Source organism: Elephas maximus, chromosome 3, assembly GCF_024166365.1.
Source record: "Elephas maximus indicus isolate mEleMax1 chromosome 3, mEleMax1 primary haplotype, whole genome shotgun sequence".
Classification (NCBI taxonomy): Eukaryota; Metazoa; Chordata; class Mammalia; order Proboscidea; family Elephantidae; genus Elephas; species Elephas maximus.
The window spans coordinates 87,470,614-87,490,814 of record NC_064821.1 but is presented as its reverse complement, the minus strand read 5'-3'; the positions used below and the strand labels follow the sequence as shown (position 1 = coordinate 87,490,814).

At 40.1% G+C, this 20,201-nt stretch overlaps 1 protein-coding gene across 2 annotated transcripts in view; it reads left to right on the top strand.

Moving 5' to 3' along the window:
* ZSWIM5 (zinc finger SWIM-type containing 5) overlaps positions 1 to 20,201 on the top strand; it is a 203,558-nt gene that overhangs the window by 134,291 nt on the left and 49,066 nt on the right. For both annotated transcript variants that reach the window (XM_049879122.1, XM_049879121.1), the window contains exons 3-4: positions 15,937 to 16,085; positions 16,625 to 16,775. In XM_049879122.1, coding sequence (XP_049735079.1) covers positions 15,937 to 16,085; positions 16,625 to 16,775 — 300 coding nt within the window. The remainder of the gene's footprint in view (positions 1 to 15,936; positions 16,086 to 16,624; positions 16,776 to 20,201) is intronic.

The window sequence follows — 20,201 nt, the reverse complement described above, 5'->3', positions numbered from 1 at the left end:
AGAACAACAGACACATAGACCAATGGAACAAAATCGAGAACGCAAACATAAATCCATACACCTTTATGGTCAGCTGATCTTTGACGAAGAACCAAAGTCTATTAGCTGGGGAAAAGACAATCTTTTTAACAAATGGTGCTGGCAAAACTGGATGTTCATCTGTAAAAAATGAAACAGGACCCATACCTCACACCATACACAAAAACTAACTCAAAATGGATCAAAGACCTGGATATAAAACCTAAAATGATAAAGAACATGGAAAAAAAATAGGGACAACACTGGGGGCCCTAATACATATGCATAAATAGAATACAAACCATTACCAATGCACAAACACCAGAAGATAAACTAGATAACTGGGAGCTCCTAAAAGTTAAACATTTATGCTCATCAAAAGACTTAATCCAAAAGAGTAAAAACAAAACGTACAGACTGGAAGAACGTTTTTGGCCACCACATATCCAACAAGGGCCTGGTACCTGAAATGTATAGAATACTTCAACACCTCAACAACAAAAAGACAAATAATCCAATTTAAAAATGGCAAAAGATATGAACAGACACTTCACCAAAGAAGACATCCAGGCTGCTAACAGACACATGAAGAAATGCTTGCAATCAAAACTACAGTGAGATACTGTCTCAACCCAACATTACTGGCACTAATCAAAACACAGAAAATAACAAAGGTTGGAGAGGTTGTGGGAGGACTGGAACTCTCTACACTGCTGGTAGGAATGTAAAATGATACAACCACTATGGAAAACAATATGGCACATCCTTAAAAAGCTAGAAATAGAAATACTATATGATCCGGCAATCCCACTCCTAGGAATATATTCTAGAGAAATAAAAGCTGTCACACGAATAGACGTATGCACACCCATGTTCATGGCAGCATTATTTACAATAGCAAAAAGATGAAAACAACCTAAATGCCCCATCGACAGATGAATGGATAAAAAAATTAAGGTACATACACACAATGGAATACTATGCAACAATAAAGAACAATGATGAATCTGTGAAACATCTCACAACATGAATTAATTTAGAGGGCATTATGCTGAGTGAAATAAGTCTATGACAAAAGGACAAATATTGTATAAGACCACTATTATAAAAACTCAAGAAAAGAGGGGCATTCACTACTTAGATAGTAGATAAGAACTACTTTAGGTGAAGGGAAAGACAGCACACAATACAGGGGAGGTCAGCACAATTGGACTAAACCAAAAGCAAAGAAGTTTCCTGAGTAAACTGAATGCTTCGAAGGCCAGCATAGCAGGGGCAGTGGTCTGGGGACCATGGCTTCAGGGGACATCTAAGTCAATTGGCATAATAAAATCTATTAAGAAAACATTCTGCATCCCACTTTGAAGAGTGGCGTCTGGGGTCTTAAATGCTAGCAAGCAGCCATCTAAGATGCATCAATTGGTCTCGACTCACCCGGATCAAAGGAGAATGAAGAACACCAAGCACACAAGGCGATTACGAGCCCAAGAGACAGGAATGGCCACATGAACCAGAGACTACATCATCCTGAGACCAGAAGAATTAGATGGTGCCCGGCTACAACTGATGACTGCCCTGACAAGGAACACAACAGAGAACCCCTGAGGGAGCAGGACAGCAGTGGGATGCAGACCTCAAATTCTCATATGACCAGACTTAATGGTCTGAGACTGGAAGGACCCTGTTGGTCATGGCCTCCAGACCTTCTGTTGGCCCAGGATAGGAACCATTCCTGAAGCCAACTCTTCAGACATGGATTGGACTGGACAATGGGTTGGAGAGGGATGCTGGTGAGGAGTGAGCTTCTTGGATCAGGTGGACACTTGTGACTATGTTGGCATCTCCTGCCTGGAGGAGAGATGAGAGGGTGGAGGGGGTTAGAAGCTGGCAAAATGGACACGAAAAGAGAGAGTGGAGGGAGAGAGCAGGCTGTCTCATTGCGGGGAGAGTAATTGGGAGTGTGTAGCAAGGTGTATATGGGTTTTTGTGTGAGAGACTGACTTGATTTGTAAACTTTCAGTTAAAGCACAATAAAAATTATAAAAAAAAAAAAAAACCGAAGAAAAGGTTTACACACAGAAAAAACAATCTTTGATGGTTATGAAGAAGGGGAGACATGGGGAGGGAAATCACTACTAGATGGTAGCCAAGTGTTAACTTTGGTGAAGGGAAAGACAACACACAATTTAGGGAAAGTCAGCACAACTTGACCAAGGCAAAGTCATAGAAGCTTCCTAGACACATCGAAACACCTTGAGCGACCAAGTTACTGGGGCTGAGGGCTGGGGACCATGATCTTGGGGGGACATGGCATAACGTAGGTCAGTGGCATAACATGGTTCATAAAGAAAATGTTCTACATCCTACTTTGGTGAGTAGCATTTGGGGTCTTAAAAGTTTCAAGTGGCCACCTAAGATACATCTATTGGTCCTATCCCATCTGGAGCAAAGGAGAACGAAGAAAATATTAGTCCAAAGGACTAATGGACCACATGAACCACAGCCTACAGTAGCATGAGCCCGGAAAAACTAGATGGTGCCTGGCTACCACCACCAACTGCTCTGGTAGGGATCACAATAGAAGGTCCTGGACAGAGCAGGAGAAAAATGTAGAACAAAATTCAAATTCACAAAAAGAGACCAGATTTACTGGTCTGAAAGAGACTGGAGGAACCCCCAAGACTATGGTCCCCGGACACCCTGCTAACTCAGAACTGAAGCCACTCCCTGAGTGTACCTTTCAACCACAGATTAGACAGGCCTATAAAAGCAAACAATAACACACTTGAGGAACGTGCTTCTTAGTTCAGTCCAGTATACAAGACCAAATGGGCAACACCTGCCAAAAAGCAAAGACGAGAAGGCAGGAAGGGAAGGAATACTGGACGAATGGACATGGGGAACCCGGGGTGTAAAGGGAAAGGGGGAGAGTGCTGACACATTGTGGAGATTACAGCCAGTGTCACAAAACAATTTGTGTATAAATTTTTGAATGAGAAGCTATAATATGCACTGTAAACGTTCACCTAAGACATCACAATAAAAAAAAAAATTTAAAACGTCTGTTTATCAAAAGGCACTTTTAAGAGATTGAAAAAGCAAGCAAGTAGTGGGAGATTGTACTTATAATATGTAACTGGAAAGGGCTGGTATCCTAATTACATCAAGAATCCCTCCAAGTAGTAAAGGACAAGAGAAAAATAGGCACTTGGCAAAAAAGGATATCCAAATGACTAAAAATGTATTAAAAGGTACTTTAACTTAATAATCATGAAAACACAAATTAGTAGAGTACAATGAGATACCACTGCACACCCACCAGAATGGTTAAAAATTTTTAAACTATCAATATCAAGTTTGGTGAGATATTTTAAAACAAACAAACAAACCCATTGCTGTAGAGTCAATTCTGACTCACAGCGACCCTATAGGACAGAGTAGAATTGCCCCATCAAGTTTCCAAGGAGCACCTGGTGGATTCAGACTGCCAGCCTTTTGGTTAGCAACCATAGCACTTAACCACTATGCCACCAGGGTTCCCAGTGAGAATATTAAGCAACTAAAAATCATGTATTGCTGGTGGTAGTGTGAATCATTACAGTCTCACTTTGGGAAGCTGGCATTATCTAACTAAAGTTGAACATATGCATACCCTGTGAACCAGAAATTTTTCTTTTAGATGTCTGTCCAATAGGAATGAGCAGCATAATTTGTAATAGCCTAAAAATGGAAACAATCCAAATGTTCAACAGTAGAATGGCTGAATGAATTGTGATACATTCATATAATGGAATACTATACATCAATGAAAATAAGTATTGCTAAACACAATAACATGGATGAATCTTACAAACATAATATTGAGTGAAAGAACCTAGACACAGAAGAATACATATTGTATGATTCCATTTATAAAAAATTCAAAAACAAATCCGTGGTGTTAGAGTCAGGTTAGCAGTTATCTTTGGGAAACTGAAAAGGAAACAGTGCTTCGGAGGGAGCAAAAAGAGAGCTTCTCAGATGCTGATAGTAAATCTGTTTCTTGACCTCGGTGATAGTTACACAGTTTTAATCACTTTGTGTTAACTCATCAAGGTGTATGTTTATGATTTGTATACTTTTCAGAATTTATATTTCAGTTTTTAAAAGTTCAATTACAAGACTGTTACACCTAAAAAATTAATATAAAACAATCAACTTTGTGCCAAAATAATTTGAAAACAAAATGAACACATTTCTAGAAAAATAAAATCTGCTGAATCTTAGCCAAGTATAAATAGAAACCCTGAATAGTTCTATAATTTTAAAGAAATTGAAGCAGAAGTTAAAAATGAAAACACTAGATCTAAATGATTTTACAGGAGATTTTTACTAAACTTTCTAGAAACACATCATTCTAATCTTATAAAAATTCTTCAAGAGGATTAAAAATAGAGACTTTTCTTGGACTCTTTACAAGGCTAGTATAACATTGATACCAAAATCAGATAAGGATGGTTTGAGAAAGGAAAACCAAAGGCCCATTTGACTCATAAACAAAAGCAAACCAAATCCAGCAATGGATTTAAAAGAACAATACACCGAGACCAAGTTGGGTTTATTCCAGGTATGCAAGTTGATCCTGCTCCTGAATTATAACCTGTTACTTCCCTAATAAACCCCATAATTGTAAGTATGGTCTGTGAGTTCTGTATGAGGCCTGTGAAGCCATTGCAGCGAATTATTGAACCTAGCCAAGAAGTAGAACGCTGTGGGAAGGACAGCTGGTGTCAGAATTGGTAAAAAGGTTGGGGAGTGAGGACATGTCTAACCTCTACCTCATAGGCATCAGCTCTGGTTTAATGGCTCTCATGCCTCCTCCACCTGAATTTAGATGACTTCTGATGCTACTGCTACATGATTACAACATGTACAGAGAAAAAAGTCTGGGGTGAAATGTACCATAATATTAACAATCTTTGGTGAAATTATGGGGAATTTTTATTTTCTTTATGCATTACTGTATTTTCTTCAATAAGTATGAATTAATTTTTTTTAATTGTGGTAAAAATGTCCATAACTATATGCATACACCATCTCAACAGGTACAATTCAGTGACATTGATTACATTCCTCAAGTTGTGCAACCGATCTATCTTTTTCCAAATCATTTCACCACCATTAATGTAAACTCAGTGTTCCCTAAGCCAAAACTCCCCTTTGCAACCTCCCTCGCACGCTTGGTGACCATTGATCTTTGGTTTCTGTATATTTGCTTATTTCATGTAAGTGAGATCATACGACATCCTTTTGCAACTGACTTATTTCACTCAGCATGATGTTTTCAAGGTTCATCCATGTAGTGGCATTCATCAGGATTTCATTTCTTTTTATGGCTGAGTAGTATGGCTCAGCAGCCAGTGAAAATCTTATGAATAGCAGCGGAACATTGTCTGATATAGTGCTGGAAGATGAGCCCCTCAGGTTGGAAGGCACTCAAAATGCGACTGGGGAAGAGCTGCCTCTTCAAAGTAGAGTTGACCTTAATGATGTGGATGGAGTCAAGCTTTCGGGACCTTCATTTGCTGATGTGGCACAACTCAAAATGAGAAGAAACAGCTGCAAACGTCCGTTGATAATCAGAAGTATGAATCTAGGAAAATTGGAAATCATCAAAAGTGAAATGGAATGCATAAAGATCAATATCCTAGGCGTTAGTGAGCCAAAATGGACTGATATTGGTCATTCCGAATCAGACAATCATATGGTCTACTATGCCGGGAATGACAACTTGAAGAGGAATGACATTTCATTCATCGTCGAAAGAACATTTCCAGATCTACCCTGATGTACAATGCTGTCAGTGATAGGATCATATCCATATGCCTACAAGGAAGACAAGTTAATATGACTATTACTCAAATTTACACACCAACCACTAAGGCTGAAGATAAAGAAACTGAAGATTTTTACCAACTTCTGCAGTCTGAAATAGATCAAACATGCAATCAGGGTGCACTGATAATTACTGGTGATGGGAATGCAAAAGTTGGAAACAAAAAAGAAGGATTGGTTGTTGGAAAATACAGCTGTAGTGATAGAAACCATGCTGGAGATCGCATGATTGAATTTTGCAAGATCAACGACTTCTTCATTACAAATACCTTTTTTCATCAACATAAACAGCAGCTATACTAATGAACCTCGCCAGATGGAGTACACAAGAATCAAATCGACTACATCTGTGGAAAAAGATGGTAGGAAAGTTCAATATCATCAGTCAGCACAAGGCCAGGGGCCGACTGCAGGTCAGACCATCAATTACTCATATGCAAGTTCAAGTTGAAACTGAAGAAAATTAGAACAAGTCCATGAGAGCCAAAGTATGACCTTGAATATATCCCACCTGAATTCAGAGACCATCTCATGAATAGATTTGACGTGTTGAACACTACTCACTGAAGATGAAAGGAGCTGTGGAAGGACATCATACATGAAGAAAGCAACAGGTCATTAAAAAGATAGCAGAGAAAGAAAAGACCTAAATGGCTGTCAGAAGAGACTCTGAAACTTGCTCTTGAACATAGAGAAGATAAAGTAAAGAAAAAATGCTGAAGTAAAAGAACTGAACAGAAGATTTCAAAGGGCGGCTTGAGAAGACAAAGTAAAGTATTACTACATGTGCAAAGATCTGGAGATAGAAAACCAAAAGGGATGAACACGCTCAGCGTTTCTCAAGCTGAAAGAACTGAAAAAAAATTCAAGCCTCGAGTTGCAATACTGAAGGATTCCATGGGGAGAATATTAAACGACGCAGGAAGCATCAAAAGAAGATGGAAAGAACACACAAAGTGACTATATCAAAAAGAACTGTTCAACATTCAACCATTTCAGGAGGTAACATATGATCAGGAACCAATGGTACTGAAGGAAGAAATCCAAGCTGCACTGAAGGCACTGGCAAAAAACAAGGCTCCGAGAATTGACGGAATACCAATTGAGACGTTTCAACACAGGGATGCAGCGCTGGAAGTGCTCACTTGTCTATGCCAAGAAATTTGGAAGACAACTACCTGGCCAACAGACTGGAAGAGATCCATATTTATGCCTATTCCCAAGAAAGGTGATCCAAAGGAATGCAGAAATTATCAAACAATATCATTTATATCACATCCAAGCAAAATTTTGCTGAAGATCATTCAAAAGTGGCTGCAGCAGTGTATCAACAAGGAACCGCCAGAAACTCAAGCCAGATTCAGAAGAGGACGTGGAACCAGGGATATCATCGTTGATGTCAGATGGATCCTGGCTGAAAGCAGAGAATACCAGAAAGATGTTTACCTGTGTTTTATTGACTATGCTAAAGCATTTGACTGTGTGAATCAAGAAATTATGGATAACATCGCAGAGGATGGGAATTCTGGAACACTTAATTGTGCTCATGAGGAATCCATACATGGGTCAAGAGGCAGTCGTTTGGACAGAACAAGGGAACACTGGGTGGTTTAAAGTCAGGAAAGGTGTGCGTCAGGGTTGTATCCTTCTACCATACCTATTCAGTCTGTATACCAAGCAAATAATCTGAGAAGCTAGACTATGTGAAGAAGAACGGGACATCAGGATTGGAGGAAAACTCATTAACAACCTGTGTTATGCACATGACACAACCTTGCTTGCTGAAAGTGAAGAGGACTTGAAGCACTTAATGATGAAGATCAAAGACCACAGCCTTCAGTATAGATTACATCTCAACATAAAGAAAACAACAATCCTCACAGCTGGATCAGTAACATCAAATCATGATGAACGGAGAAAAGACCGAGATTGTCAAGGGTTTCATTTTTCTTGGATTCGCAGTCAACACCCATAGAAGCAGCAGTCAAGGAATCAAAAGACACATTGCATTGGGCAGATCTGCTGCAAAAAGCCTCTTAAAGTGTTGAAAAGCAAAGGTGTCACCTTGAGGACTAAGGTGCACCTGACCCAAGCCATGGTGTTTTCAATGGCCTGATGTGAAAGCTGGACAGTGAATAACCCAAACCCATTAAAAATAGGGAAGACCAAAGAAGAATTGACGCCTTTGAATTGTGGCATTGGTGAAGACTATTGAATATACCATGGACTGCCAAAAGAACGAACAAACCCGTCTTGGAAGAAGCACAACCTGAATGCTCCTTAGAAGCAAGGATGGCAAGACTACATCTCACATACTTTAGACATGTTATCAGGAGGGATCAGTCTGTGGAGAAGGATATCATGCTTGGTAAAGCAGAGGGTCAGTGAAAAAAAGGAAGACCCTCAACGCGATGGATTGACACAGTGGCTGCAACAATGGCCTCAAGCACAGCAACAGTTGTGAGGATGGCACAGGACTGGGCAGTGTTTTGTTCTGTTGTACATAGGGTCACTATGAGTCAGAATCGACTCAATGGCACCTAACAACAACAACATTTTTTTTATCCGTTCATCTGTTGGTGGACATTTCACTTGTTTCCACCTTTTGGCTATTGTGAAAAGTGCTGCAGTAAACATTGGTTTGCATTCCAGCCTTTTCATCTTCTGAGTATGTACCTAGGATTGGAATTGTATGTTCAACTTTTTGAGAAACCACCTAACTGATTTCCACAGTGACAGTACCATCTTACATTTGTACCAGCAATGGATGTGGTTTCCGGTTTCTCCACAGTAAGCATGCATTACTTTTATAATGTAAGAAAGGATATTTAAGAATATTCTGCAGAAAAATTTCCTGAGAAAAATCTCAAAGACTAATATTAAAGTGTCATTTACATTGACCAGGTCCACTTTATAGCTACTGAGGGTAAGTAGCTTTATACTTTTATCCCTTTTATGAAAAGACTAAAATATTCTAGCCAGTGAGCATACAGAAGGACATTTTTACCTTTTTTTTAACCGCAGACTTTTTTTTTTTTTTTTTAAGATTTTTCCTGGAAGTCAGTGAGGAGCAGCTAAAAAGGCTGTTTTGTGTTCACAAGCTGATGTGGTTAAAGCTGTCTATTCTCTTGTTCATTATGCCATACCCTCCCCTAATATCTGACCTTTGAATATTGGCATTTGTCTTAGGTTAATGATAAGTTTTCTCCTCTTCTTACTCTACATGCTCTCTATAGGCAATCTCAGCTACATCCTTGACTTTGGATGTCATCTCTGTGCTATGAATCAGAGATTTCTTTCTCCATCCCATATCTTTGAAGGTTTAGACTGTATATCCAACTGACTATTTCATAACACACAGGCATTCCAGGATCAAAATATTCAAACATGAACTTATGATCTTCTTTTTCAAACATGTTTTTCCTCCTATTATGGATTGAATTGTGGCCCCCCAAAAACACTTGTCATGTTGTAAATCCTAATCCCTATACTTGTGAATGGAATCCCATTTCGGAGTAGAGTTTTCTTCGTTCTGTTAATGAGGCCGTATCTGTGTAGGGTGTTCTTTTGCAGCTGTCTTATTTCACTCAGCATGACATTTTCAAGGTTCATTCATGTAATGGATGGACTCAAAAGTGGCCAATCATTTTTGAGATATAGAAAGAACAGATCAGGCACAGAAGCAAGGAAGTACAAATGGAGAAAGATTGATGCCACACAGAGATCACCAAGGAGCCAAGGAAGAGAAGCTGAAACAGACAAAGATTTTCCCCCAGAGTGAACAGAGTCTTTCCCTAGAGCCAATGTCTTGAATTCAGACTTCTAGCCTCCAAAATTGTGAGAAAATAAATGTCTGTTCGTTAAAGCCACCCACTTGTGGTATTTCTGTTATAGTAGCACTAAGAAACTAAGATACTTCTTTGTGTTCACTATCTCAGTAAGTAGCACCACCATCTAGCCACTGGCTTAATACAAGCCTGGTAGGCATCCCTAGCTTCTTTCTCTTATGTTTCATATGCATCCCATTCCAAGGCCTGTTCATTTTACCTCCTAAATATATTTCAAAAATTTCTACTTCTTTCTATTGGTACTGCCATCACCATAAATCAAACCACTGTAATCTCTCACCCAGATTGCTACTTTAGTCTTTTAGTTGATCTTTATATATCCGCTATTGTTCTCCTCTATTCCATTCTCCACACAACCATCCAAAGTGACTTTTCTATGACTGCTGATTTTGTCATATCACTTCTTGCTTATTATCCTTCATGGCTTTCTGTTGCTCTTAGGATAAAGTCAAAAGTTCTTATCATAGCCTATAAAACCTTGTATGATCTGACTCTTACCTACATTTTCACACAAAATTCCCTCTCCTTGGAATATTTTTCTCACGTTGTTGTTGTTAGGTGCTGTCAAGTTGGTTCCAACTCACAGCGACCCTGTATACCACAGAATGAAACACTGTCCGGTCTTGCACCATCCTTAAAATCGTTATGCTTGAGCCCATTGTTGCATCCACTGTGTCAGCCCATCTCATTGAGGGTCTTTCTCTTTTCTGCTGACCCTGTACTTTACCAAGCATGATGTCCTTCTCCAGGGACTGATCCTCCTGACATGTCCAAAGTATATAAGCCACAGTCTTGCCATCCTTGCTTCTAAGGAGCATTATGGTTGTACTTCTTCCGAGACAGATTTGTTCGTTCTTCGGGGAATCCAGGGTATATTTAATATTCTTTGCCAATACCACAATTCAAGGGCATCAATTCTTCAGTCTTCCTTATTCATTGTCCAGCTTTCACATGGATATGATGCAATTGAAAATACCATGGCTTGGGTCAGGCACACCTGAGTCTTCAAAGTACATCTTTGGGCTTTTTCAGCACTTTAAAGAGGTCCTTTGGGTATTTGCAGCAGATTTGCCCAATGCAATGCGTCTTTTGATTTCTTGACTGCTGCTTCCATGGGTGTTGATTGTGAATCCAAGTAAAATGAAATCCTTGACAACTCCAGTCTTTCCTCCAGTTATCATGGTGTGGCTTATTGGTCCAGCTGTGAGGATTTTTGTTTTCTTAATGTTGAGGCGTCTTTGATTTTCATCAATAAGTGCTTCAATTCCTCATCACTTTCAGCAAGCAAGGTTGTGTCATCTGCATAACGCAGGTTGTTAATGAGTCTTCCTCCAATCCTAATGTCCCGTTCTTCTTCATATAGTCCAGCTTCTCGGATTGTTTGCTCAGCATACAGATTGAATAGGTATGGTGAAAGGATACAGCCTTGACGCACACCTTTCCTGACTTTAAACCACTCAGTATCCCCTCGTTCTGTCCAAGCAACTGCCTCCTGATCTATGTACGGGTTCCTCATGAGCATGATTAAATGTTCTGGAATTCCCATTTTTCACAATGTTATCCATGATTTGTTATGATCCACTGAGTCGAATGCCTTTGCATAGTCAATAAAACACAGGTAAGCATCCTTCTGGTATTCTCTGCTTTCAGCCAGGATCCATATGATATCAGTAATGATATTCCTCATTCCGTGTCCTCTTCTGAATCCCACCTGAGTTTCTGGCAGTTCCCTGTTGATATACTGCTGCAGCCACTTTTGAATGATCTCCAGCAAAATTTTGCTTGTGTGTGATATTAATGATATTGTTCGATAATTTCCACATTCGGTTGGATCACCTTTCTTGGGAATAGGCATAAATATGGATCTCTTCCAGACGGTGGGCCCAGGTAGCTATCTTCCAAATTTCTTGGCATAGACGAGTGAGCACTTCCAGCGCTGGAAGTGAAACATCTCAGTTGATATTCCATCAATTCTTGGAGCGTTGTTCTTTGCCAATGCCTTCACTATAGCTTGGACTTTCTCCCTCAGCACCATCAGTTCCTGATCATATGCTACCTCTTGAAATGGTTGGATGTCAACTAATTCTTTTTGGTATAATGACTGTGTATTCCTTCCATCTTCTTTTGATGCTTCCTGCGGTGTTTAATATTTTCCCCATGGAATCCTTCAGTATTGCAACTTGAGGCTTGAATTTTTCTTCAGTTTTTTCAGCTTGAGAAACGCTGAGTGTGTTCTTCCGTTTTCTATCTCCAGCTCTTTGCACATGTCACTGTAATGATTTTTCCTATCCTCCCCCTTTATTATAAAAAAAAATAGTTACGTTTAATTACCGAAGTAATTTGCGACTTCATTTTTTTTTTTAACAAAAAATATAAACAGTATTCCCCCCTACTTTCTGCCACTCACACTCACTCATTCCTTGGGTCTTAATTTAAATGTCACTTTCTAAGGAAAGCCTTCTTTTATGTGTCTACCTTTCCATCCCAGAACCCAGTGCCGCTGAGTCGATTCCGACTCATAGCAACCCTATAAGACAGAGTAGAACTGCCCCATAAAGTTTCCAAGGAGTGCCTGGCGGATTTGAACTGCCGACCCTTTGGTTAGCAGCCGTAGCACTTAACCACTACGCCACCAGGGTTTACTTCCTTTCCATACCAATGTGCATATGTGTGATTATTTGCTTCCCAATAATTCCCAATAATGTCCCTCTCCTCAACTAGTCTATAAGCTCCTTGAGGGCAGAGACAATATCTGCGTTGTTTACCACTATATATCCAGTCTTTGGCACAGGTCCTGGTACATAATAGGCTCTCAATAAATATTGGTTGAATAAAACTGTACTCTTAGAAAATCCTCTTTGAGGTCTTTTGCTAATTTATGCTCTTCCCAAATGACTTTGATTTTCTCGACAGTCTTCTGTACCAACTCCTAGTAGTTTGTTACCTGGATGCCCCAAATATTGACTTACTCCCTTTTTTACTGCAACTACCCATTTTGAGAGCTCAGTTTCTCATCTCCTGTGTCCATTGTAGATCAGCAAACATTACACAACTTAGCTTCCTTTCTTTCCTACCGAATAAATAAACTCATTTGAAGTTTTAGGTGAAATTTTACTGTTAGTAACTGCCAAGGTTTTGTCTTATCCTAGCCCTATCCCAGGAGTTTTCTATGGTCAGCTTAAACCCAGACCAAACTCATTGCTGTGGAGTCGGTTCTGACTCATAGCTACCCTATAGCACAGAGTAGAACTGCCCATAGGGTTTTCAAGGCTGTAATCTTTATGGAAGCAGACTGCCACATCTTTCTCCTGTGGGGCGGCTGGTAGATTCAAACCAACCTTTTGGTTAGCAGCAGAGCACTTAACTACTGCACCACCAGGGCTCCTTATTGTCGGCTTTCCAGGTATTTGTTATCAACTGTCCCTTATTTCTTTAACAGCTGCTGCCATTACCACAGCTGCTGCTACTACCCGGGTCCCAGGATTTTCCAGTTTTCTCCATCGCCCTTCAGATCCTTAGAGGGGATATCATTCCACACTTCCAGCAAGTTGATTAAGGCTAGATCCTGCTTTTTTCATATCCTAATTGAGCCACTCAATGACCGGAATTAGTATTCAAACCATCTCTGCCCTTAAATCGCCCTTACTGTTCTTTCCTCACCCCCATCTTTAGCTCTAAGGTACTCAGAAGCTCAGTCCTTGATTTATACCTGATTTATCTCAGCTCCATCCCAATGGAGCTACTGAAAACCAGAAATCTTTAGAGGTGAGACTCTATAATCTACATTTTTAACAGAAACCTCAATTCTGTATATTAACATTTAAGAATCACTGTACTGGTCAGAACTCTATTATCCTCACTATGGAAGAAATGTGTTATTCTGACTAATTCCATAATCTAGACCAAAAAAGAATGGCATTTGGCTATCTCAGACACACTATACAGTTTACACGCAGGAGGCCTGAAGCAAGCTGGTATATCATAGCAGTATGAGGCGGAAGCCTCTGGAGTAAGAGCTTTATAGTTAAAAAGCATGGTCTTAAAGCGTAGTTGGAAAGAGACCAGTGTATAAATCCTGACTCATATACTTTCCATCCTGTCTGTGCTTTAGTTTCTTCATTTTAAAAATAGATAATAATACCATTTCATAGAGTCGTTATGAGAGTTTTTCGGGATTTGTTCAACAGATACTTTTTGAGCACTTACTACGTGTCATACACTGTTCTACTTGTTGGGAATATGCCAGTGAACAAAACAGAAACAGTTTCTGCCCTCAAGTATACATTCTAGTGGAAATATGTACAAAAAGAGCTTAGTCTCTGTTGTGTAGGAAACACTCGAATGGTTATTATTAACAAATATTTAAAAATAAGGACTGTATTTGTTTTGCTTTACCACTTTCAGGATACAAAAGAAATGTAAGATATAATATTTGTCCCCTTGGAGCTTAAGCCTAGGCGGTCGATGAGACACATATTTGTTCAGTCTATAAATATTAACTCAGTGCTGTAATGAGCCGGGCACTCTGAGGTACAAAAATGAATCTCTACCTTTAAATTTCAATTTAGTTGGGAATATATGAGAAATGCACAATTCCAATATAAAATGAAATGTTTATTTTTAAGAGAAGTAATAATGTGCTATGAATAGTGTCACTACCTTCGTATGCTGAGTATATGAACGTAAGATGGGCATACTTCTGACAGGTGGCAATGGGGTAAATGGCTAATCTGGGGAGGGGGTAAGGAAAAGCCCTACCCGCTGAGTGAGCTAAGCATTACGTGAATTTAGCAGGGTTAGCCTCTCTGTACGCTTGTTTTATGGTTCCCATTTCTCACTCTGGCCCTGATTCTAGAGCTGAGGCAGTATTGACAATGAGAACTATTGATGTATGGACAAAGAACAGTTTAGGGGAAGGGAGCGTAAAGTAAAGAAAAAGCATAAATAAAGTCATAAGAAAATGTAGCTGGTTTCTGGGAACACTAAGTTTCTTGCTGAAGTATAGCATAAGCATAAGGAAGACAAAGCTAGAAATGAAGGGGCATGGGCATAGAGGGCTAAGGTAATTGGACTGAATTTAGTAGGAATAGTGCATCATTGAAGGCTTTTGAGCAAGGAAGTCATATGATCAGCTCTGTGTTTAGAATAAAACATTTGAAGAAAAGTAGCATATACAGTAGATACCATATACTGACATATCATACGTGTTAATTAGTATTTGTGGGATGAATGAATATGTGAGCCCTCCTGATTCCCTGGAGAATAAATTGCAATTAAAAAAAGCTTAGCGAAAGAGTGGCTTTGCTATGCAAAACTGTATTTCATTTAAGCAGGGCTTTCACATAAGTAAACAAGGAGAAAGGTAGATTGGCTGATGAAAACATGACATGAATTTGTAACCTGTTGCCTGACTACACCTAAAGAGTGTTAACTTAGGGTTCTATTATCACTTGAAAGCAGGTTCCTAAAAACTTGTCACAGGACTCTATGAGAGAGTAAGAGAGGAAAATTCAGTTTTCGTTCCACAAATATTTCCTGATTGCCTGTCACATCACCAGCACAATGTTCTAGGGATTCCAATATGAGCAAGTAGCTGACAGGCTACTAAGCGAGAGGCATGTGTACATACCTACAGTAGTGCTTTAAGTAGTATTGTAGAAGTGAGCCCAGATATGAAAGATTTTGAGTATAAATTTGTAAAATTATATCATCTTGTATGGAACTCTGCCTGTGCTTTAGGGGGGCAAATTTCTAGAAGTTTAGAAGTGTTGAACCCACTTGAGAAGGTACAGTTTTACAGTGAACTTTAAAAGCAGAATTTTTTTATGTCCTAAGAAAGTATTTTTTGTTTAAAATAATTTGTCTATGTTAAGGCATATTTGAAGTCCATAAAAAAGCAAAATGAATGAAAAATACCACCTTCCTAGAAAAAAAAATGCATCACTATTATCATGCTTGTGTATCGTCCTCTAGACTTTTTTCCCTAAGATAGTATTTGTAGGCCTTGGAAAAGAATACAGCTGAGACCCAAGTGAACACAAAGCTAGCGTTAGATCTTTTATTTAGAAAAATTGACCAAGCCTAGATTAAAGCAGAATACCAATCTGTATTTGAATATGTTCACAAAGTGTCCCTTCTGCTTCATGTGTAGCATGTAAACTCAGGGGATTCATCTCACTGTTCCCATTCTTCACAGGTGCCCCTGACCCCACAGCTGGGGCCAGCATTGATGATGAGAACTGTTGGCATTTGGATGAAGAGCAGGTGAAAGAACAAGTGAAGCTCTTTCTTTCCCAGGGTGGTTACTATGGCTCTGGAAAGCAACTCAACTCAATGTTTGCCAAGGTAAGACATGAAGAGGTGTTTTTTTCTTTCTTAAGTAAGCTAGGCTTACCACACTTCTGGCTTCATGCACTGTAACCATCTCACTTGACCTAACTGTTCTGAATGCTGGAAGCCTAGTGGGAGGACTGATCAGATCAGACCTGAGCAGGTTGCATCTAGCAATCCCTACTACCTCACCCTGGTAGTCCTGTTCCTTCTGCTCTACTCTCTAAATAAGCTAGCATGGCTTTGGTTGGGGGTGTTAGTAAGGAAGCTACCTTCTCTTTGCTTTGACCCTAAATCTGCCAGATGAGACCTTGCAGCCTAGAGTCTCAACAGTGTCCCTGAAGGGAATGAATATTTTGGAACTGGGTGCTCTCACAGCAGGCTTTCTTGATAGCTGCAGAGAACTCGCTTACAGAGCAAGAGGACTTCTTTCTGACTTTTTGGATATATTGTGCTCAGATATTTTGTCTTCTCCTCCCCCTCCTCCCCTTCCTTCTCCGTGTACTTGTTCATGATGTGCAGTCACCAACTCTTTGCCCGTTCTTACATGTCAGGTTCGAGAGATGCTGCGGATGAGAGATTCCAATGGAGCCAGGATGTTGACACTTATAACTGAGCAGTTTATGGCTGACCCACGTCTCACACTCTGGAGGCAGCAAGGAACAAGCATGACAGACAAGTGCAGACAACTCTGGGATGAGCTAGGTAAGTCCCCGTCACTCAGAGACATGCTGCAGCTTACCAGCTCGTCCTCTGGCAACAATATTAATGGACATTTGCCATCAGTTATTGCATGGATCTCACTAAGTGGACTTTTCAACGGCACTGGGTTTGGTTTTGGTTTTAGTAGTGGAAGATTTAGAAAGACCACCCAGAGTAGTTCTGAGCTCATTTGTATTTTTTCCACATGCTTTGCTATTGATAGCATTTGTATTGTTTCTGTATGCTTTGCTATTGATAGCATTCTGTTTCTGATATTACCACATAGAAGCCTTTGCTAAGACCCCTTCCCTTGGCTTCTGTTGCATGGCACTAGACTAACTCTCCAAATGCTTACTATCCTCACTTTTATCACATTCCCTGGGCCTGCTTTTCTGTATCACGCCTAGCCAGATCTCTTAGACATAGGGCAGTTTCTAAATATGCTTGGCCTCATGCTCTTTATCTGTACTCCCTTGAGAACTTTTTTTTTTTTTTTTAACTATCCTAGCTTCAGAGCTTACCTCTATGGCGACAACTCTGAAATCTCAACTTCAACCTCTTTCCATTGATCTGAGCTCCAGTCTCATATTAGCAGCTGCTCATTGAACATTTCCATTTAAACATCCCCTGATTACCCCAAGCTTGAGACATCCAAAAACAAACTCAGACCTTCCCCTACAAAAAAGTTCCTCTGATTCTGGGTGGCACTGGCATCACCATTCCTTACTCTACCAAACTTATTGTCAAGGACTGAATTTTTTTTTTTTCATTCCCTACATCCAGTCACCAGCTTCATTTGATTCCTCGACCTTCAAAATGCAATTTAGTATATATTCCCACTTTTATTCCCTATCACCACTGGCCTGGTTGAGGGGCTTCGCACTTATAGATCAGAACTGTGCGTTCCTAAATGGCCTCTCTATTCTAGATTTCCCTTCTCAGGAAAGACCTCGTTGATCATTTCTCTGTATGATTCCCCTGCTCCAAAGCCAGTTCTGCAATGCTAATATTCAACTCCTTTCCCTGTTTTTAGAACCTTTCATATCCTGAACTCACCATGGCCCTGTTTTGGGGATATACTAGAAAAGTTCTAATATGACAGCCTCCTGCTTACTTCTCCTACTCCAAAAAGCAACAATAAACTTTAGCTGGATGGAATTGATCCTCCTCTGGATCTTAGGCAGCTCCTTATGTCTTGTGCTCCTTTTGCTTTACTGTTTATACAAAATAGCACAAGAAAAAACTAGTTTGGGATTTTAGTGAGTTCTCCTGGACTGAGCCCCTGAAGCATATGTTTTATAGGTTTAGGACTGAAAGCCTTGGGAATGAGGATTAGTGATTTGGGGGACTATACTTGGTTACCCTGGGGCTGGTAAACCTGGGTTTTTGGTTTGTGTACTGAGGCTTTTTGACATCATCTGAGACATTAATGGCTTTGGAGTGCTTATTAATAATGAATAGCTACATAATTGAGTGTTATGTGCCAGTCTCTGTGTTAAAGATTGTACTCACATTGCTTCATTTAATTCTTGTAACAACCCTACGAGGTAACTGTGTGGCCATTGTAAAGTAACAAACAGCTCTGGTTACTTCTGGATAAAGAATTATAGAAAACTGTCTTTGCAGTGACACAATCATGCCTGAAGTACAGGAATGTTGTACTGTTAGTCTGTGGTGACTGGTCCAACCAGTTGTGACCAGAATTACAGGGTTACATGACAAAAGTATGGCAACGTGGTACAGGGAACTGCTTCTAGACTGTTCTCCACGGACATATTTTTAGATAAGAAAACTGAGTTCAAAAAAGTTAAATATTTTGTTCAAGGTCACTGCTAGCAAGTGGTGGCTCTAACACTGGAGCCCAGTCTGCTTGACTCCAAATCAAACATCCCTCTGCAACATCTCCCTCAATTCTATCTTGTTATGCACTTTCTTTTTCAAAGTACATGTTTCTCAAAAGCTTGAAATTAGCCTTCTTTAGAGTCACTTTCATTTGAGGCTTGAACCTCATAGAATAATTTCTGTGCCAATCACAGGACTGTGCTGTGGACTTGGACTTGGCCTTTGGAGCAAATGTAGGTGAGATGAAGTAAGCAGAGCTGATTCCCAGTGCTTTTAAAGCTCTTGTCATATACTTGAGTTCATTATGGCAACTCTTGCTTTTGACCTTTTCATATCGAAGAAATTGCCATATCAGCCTGTCAAGAAACCTTTAGCATTCTGCTAAGACATTGGTTCTCAAACTTTAGTGTGTCTCAGAATCACCTGAAGCACTTGTTTAAACAGACCACTGGGCCTCATCCCCAGAATGTCTGATTCAGTAAGTTTGGAGTGGGGCCTGAAAATTTGCATTTCTAACAAATTCCCAGCTGATGCTGATGCTGCTGATCCAGAGACCACACTCTGAGAACCACTGCATTAAGGGAAGCCTTACTGGGTCAGACAGTAGAATACAGTGCATTCATGTTTCCATAAATACTCCATGGGCTCCTTACTAGTCACAAGGCCTGCTCACCTGAGGAGAGGTTGGGCAGGGTTTGTAGGAGCTTAGAGAAGTAGACTCACTACTTTCAGTTCCTGAGACAGACAAAATAGAAGCAATCAGACATAAAGTTCCTTATCTCACCACCACCTACGAATCTATTAACTTATCCGTGTAGATACCCGTATGCTTTGCTTTCTGTTCTGTTACAACCCAAAAAGTGTCGCAGCTCCTGTAAAAGGCTAGTGCTTACATATTAGCTGAGTCGTATCCCATCTTGTTGTCTCAGGAACTTTGCTTCTGTAATTATCTCCTTTTTTTAGCATCACTAATTTCTCACTCTCTTTTTTACTGGATCTTCCCATCAGCATAAGCTCTGATATCTTCAATCTTAAAAAGTATCTCAGGGAACATCTAGCTCAATTGGCATAACGTAGTTTATAAAGAAAATGTTCCACATTCTACTTAGGTGACTAGCATCTGGGATCTTAAAAGCCAATGAGCAGCCATCTAAGATATTCCACTGGTCCCACCCTGTCTCGAGCAAGGGAGAATGAAGAAAACCAAAGACACAAGGAAAAGATTAGTCCAAAGGACTAATGGACCACAACTACCACAGCCTCCACCAGACTGAGTCCAGCACAACTACTTGGTGCCTGACTACCACCACTGACTCCTGTGACAGGGATCAACAGTAGAGGGTCCTGGAGAGAGGTGGAGAAAAATGTAGAACAAAATTCTAACTCACAAAAAAAGACTAGACTTACTGGTCTGACAGAGACTGGAGAAACCCCAAGAATATGGCCCCTGGACACCCTTTTAACTCAGTACTGAAGTCACCCCTGAGGTTCACCTTTCAGCCAAAGATTAGAAAGGCCCATAAAACAAAACGGGATCAAATGAGCACACCAACCCAGGGGCAAGGGCAAGAAGGCAGGAGGGGATAG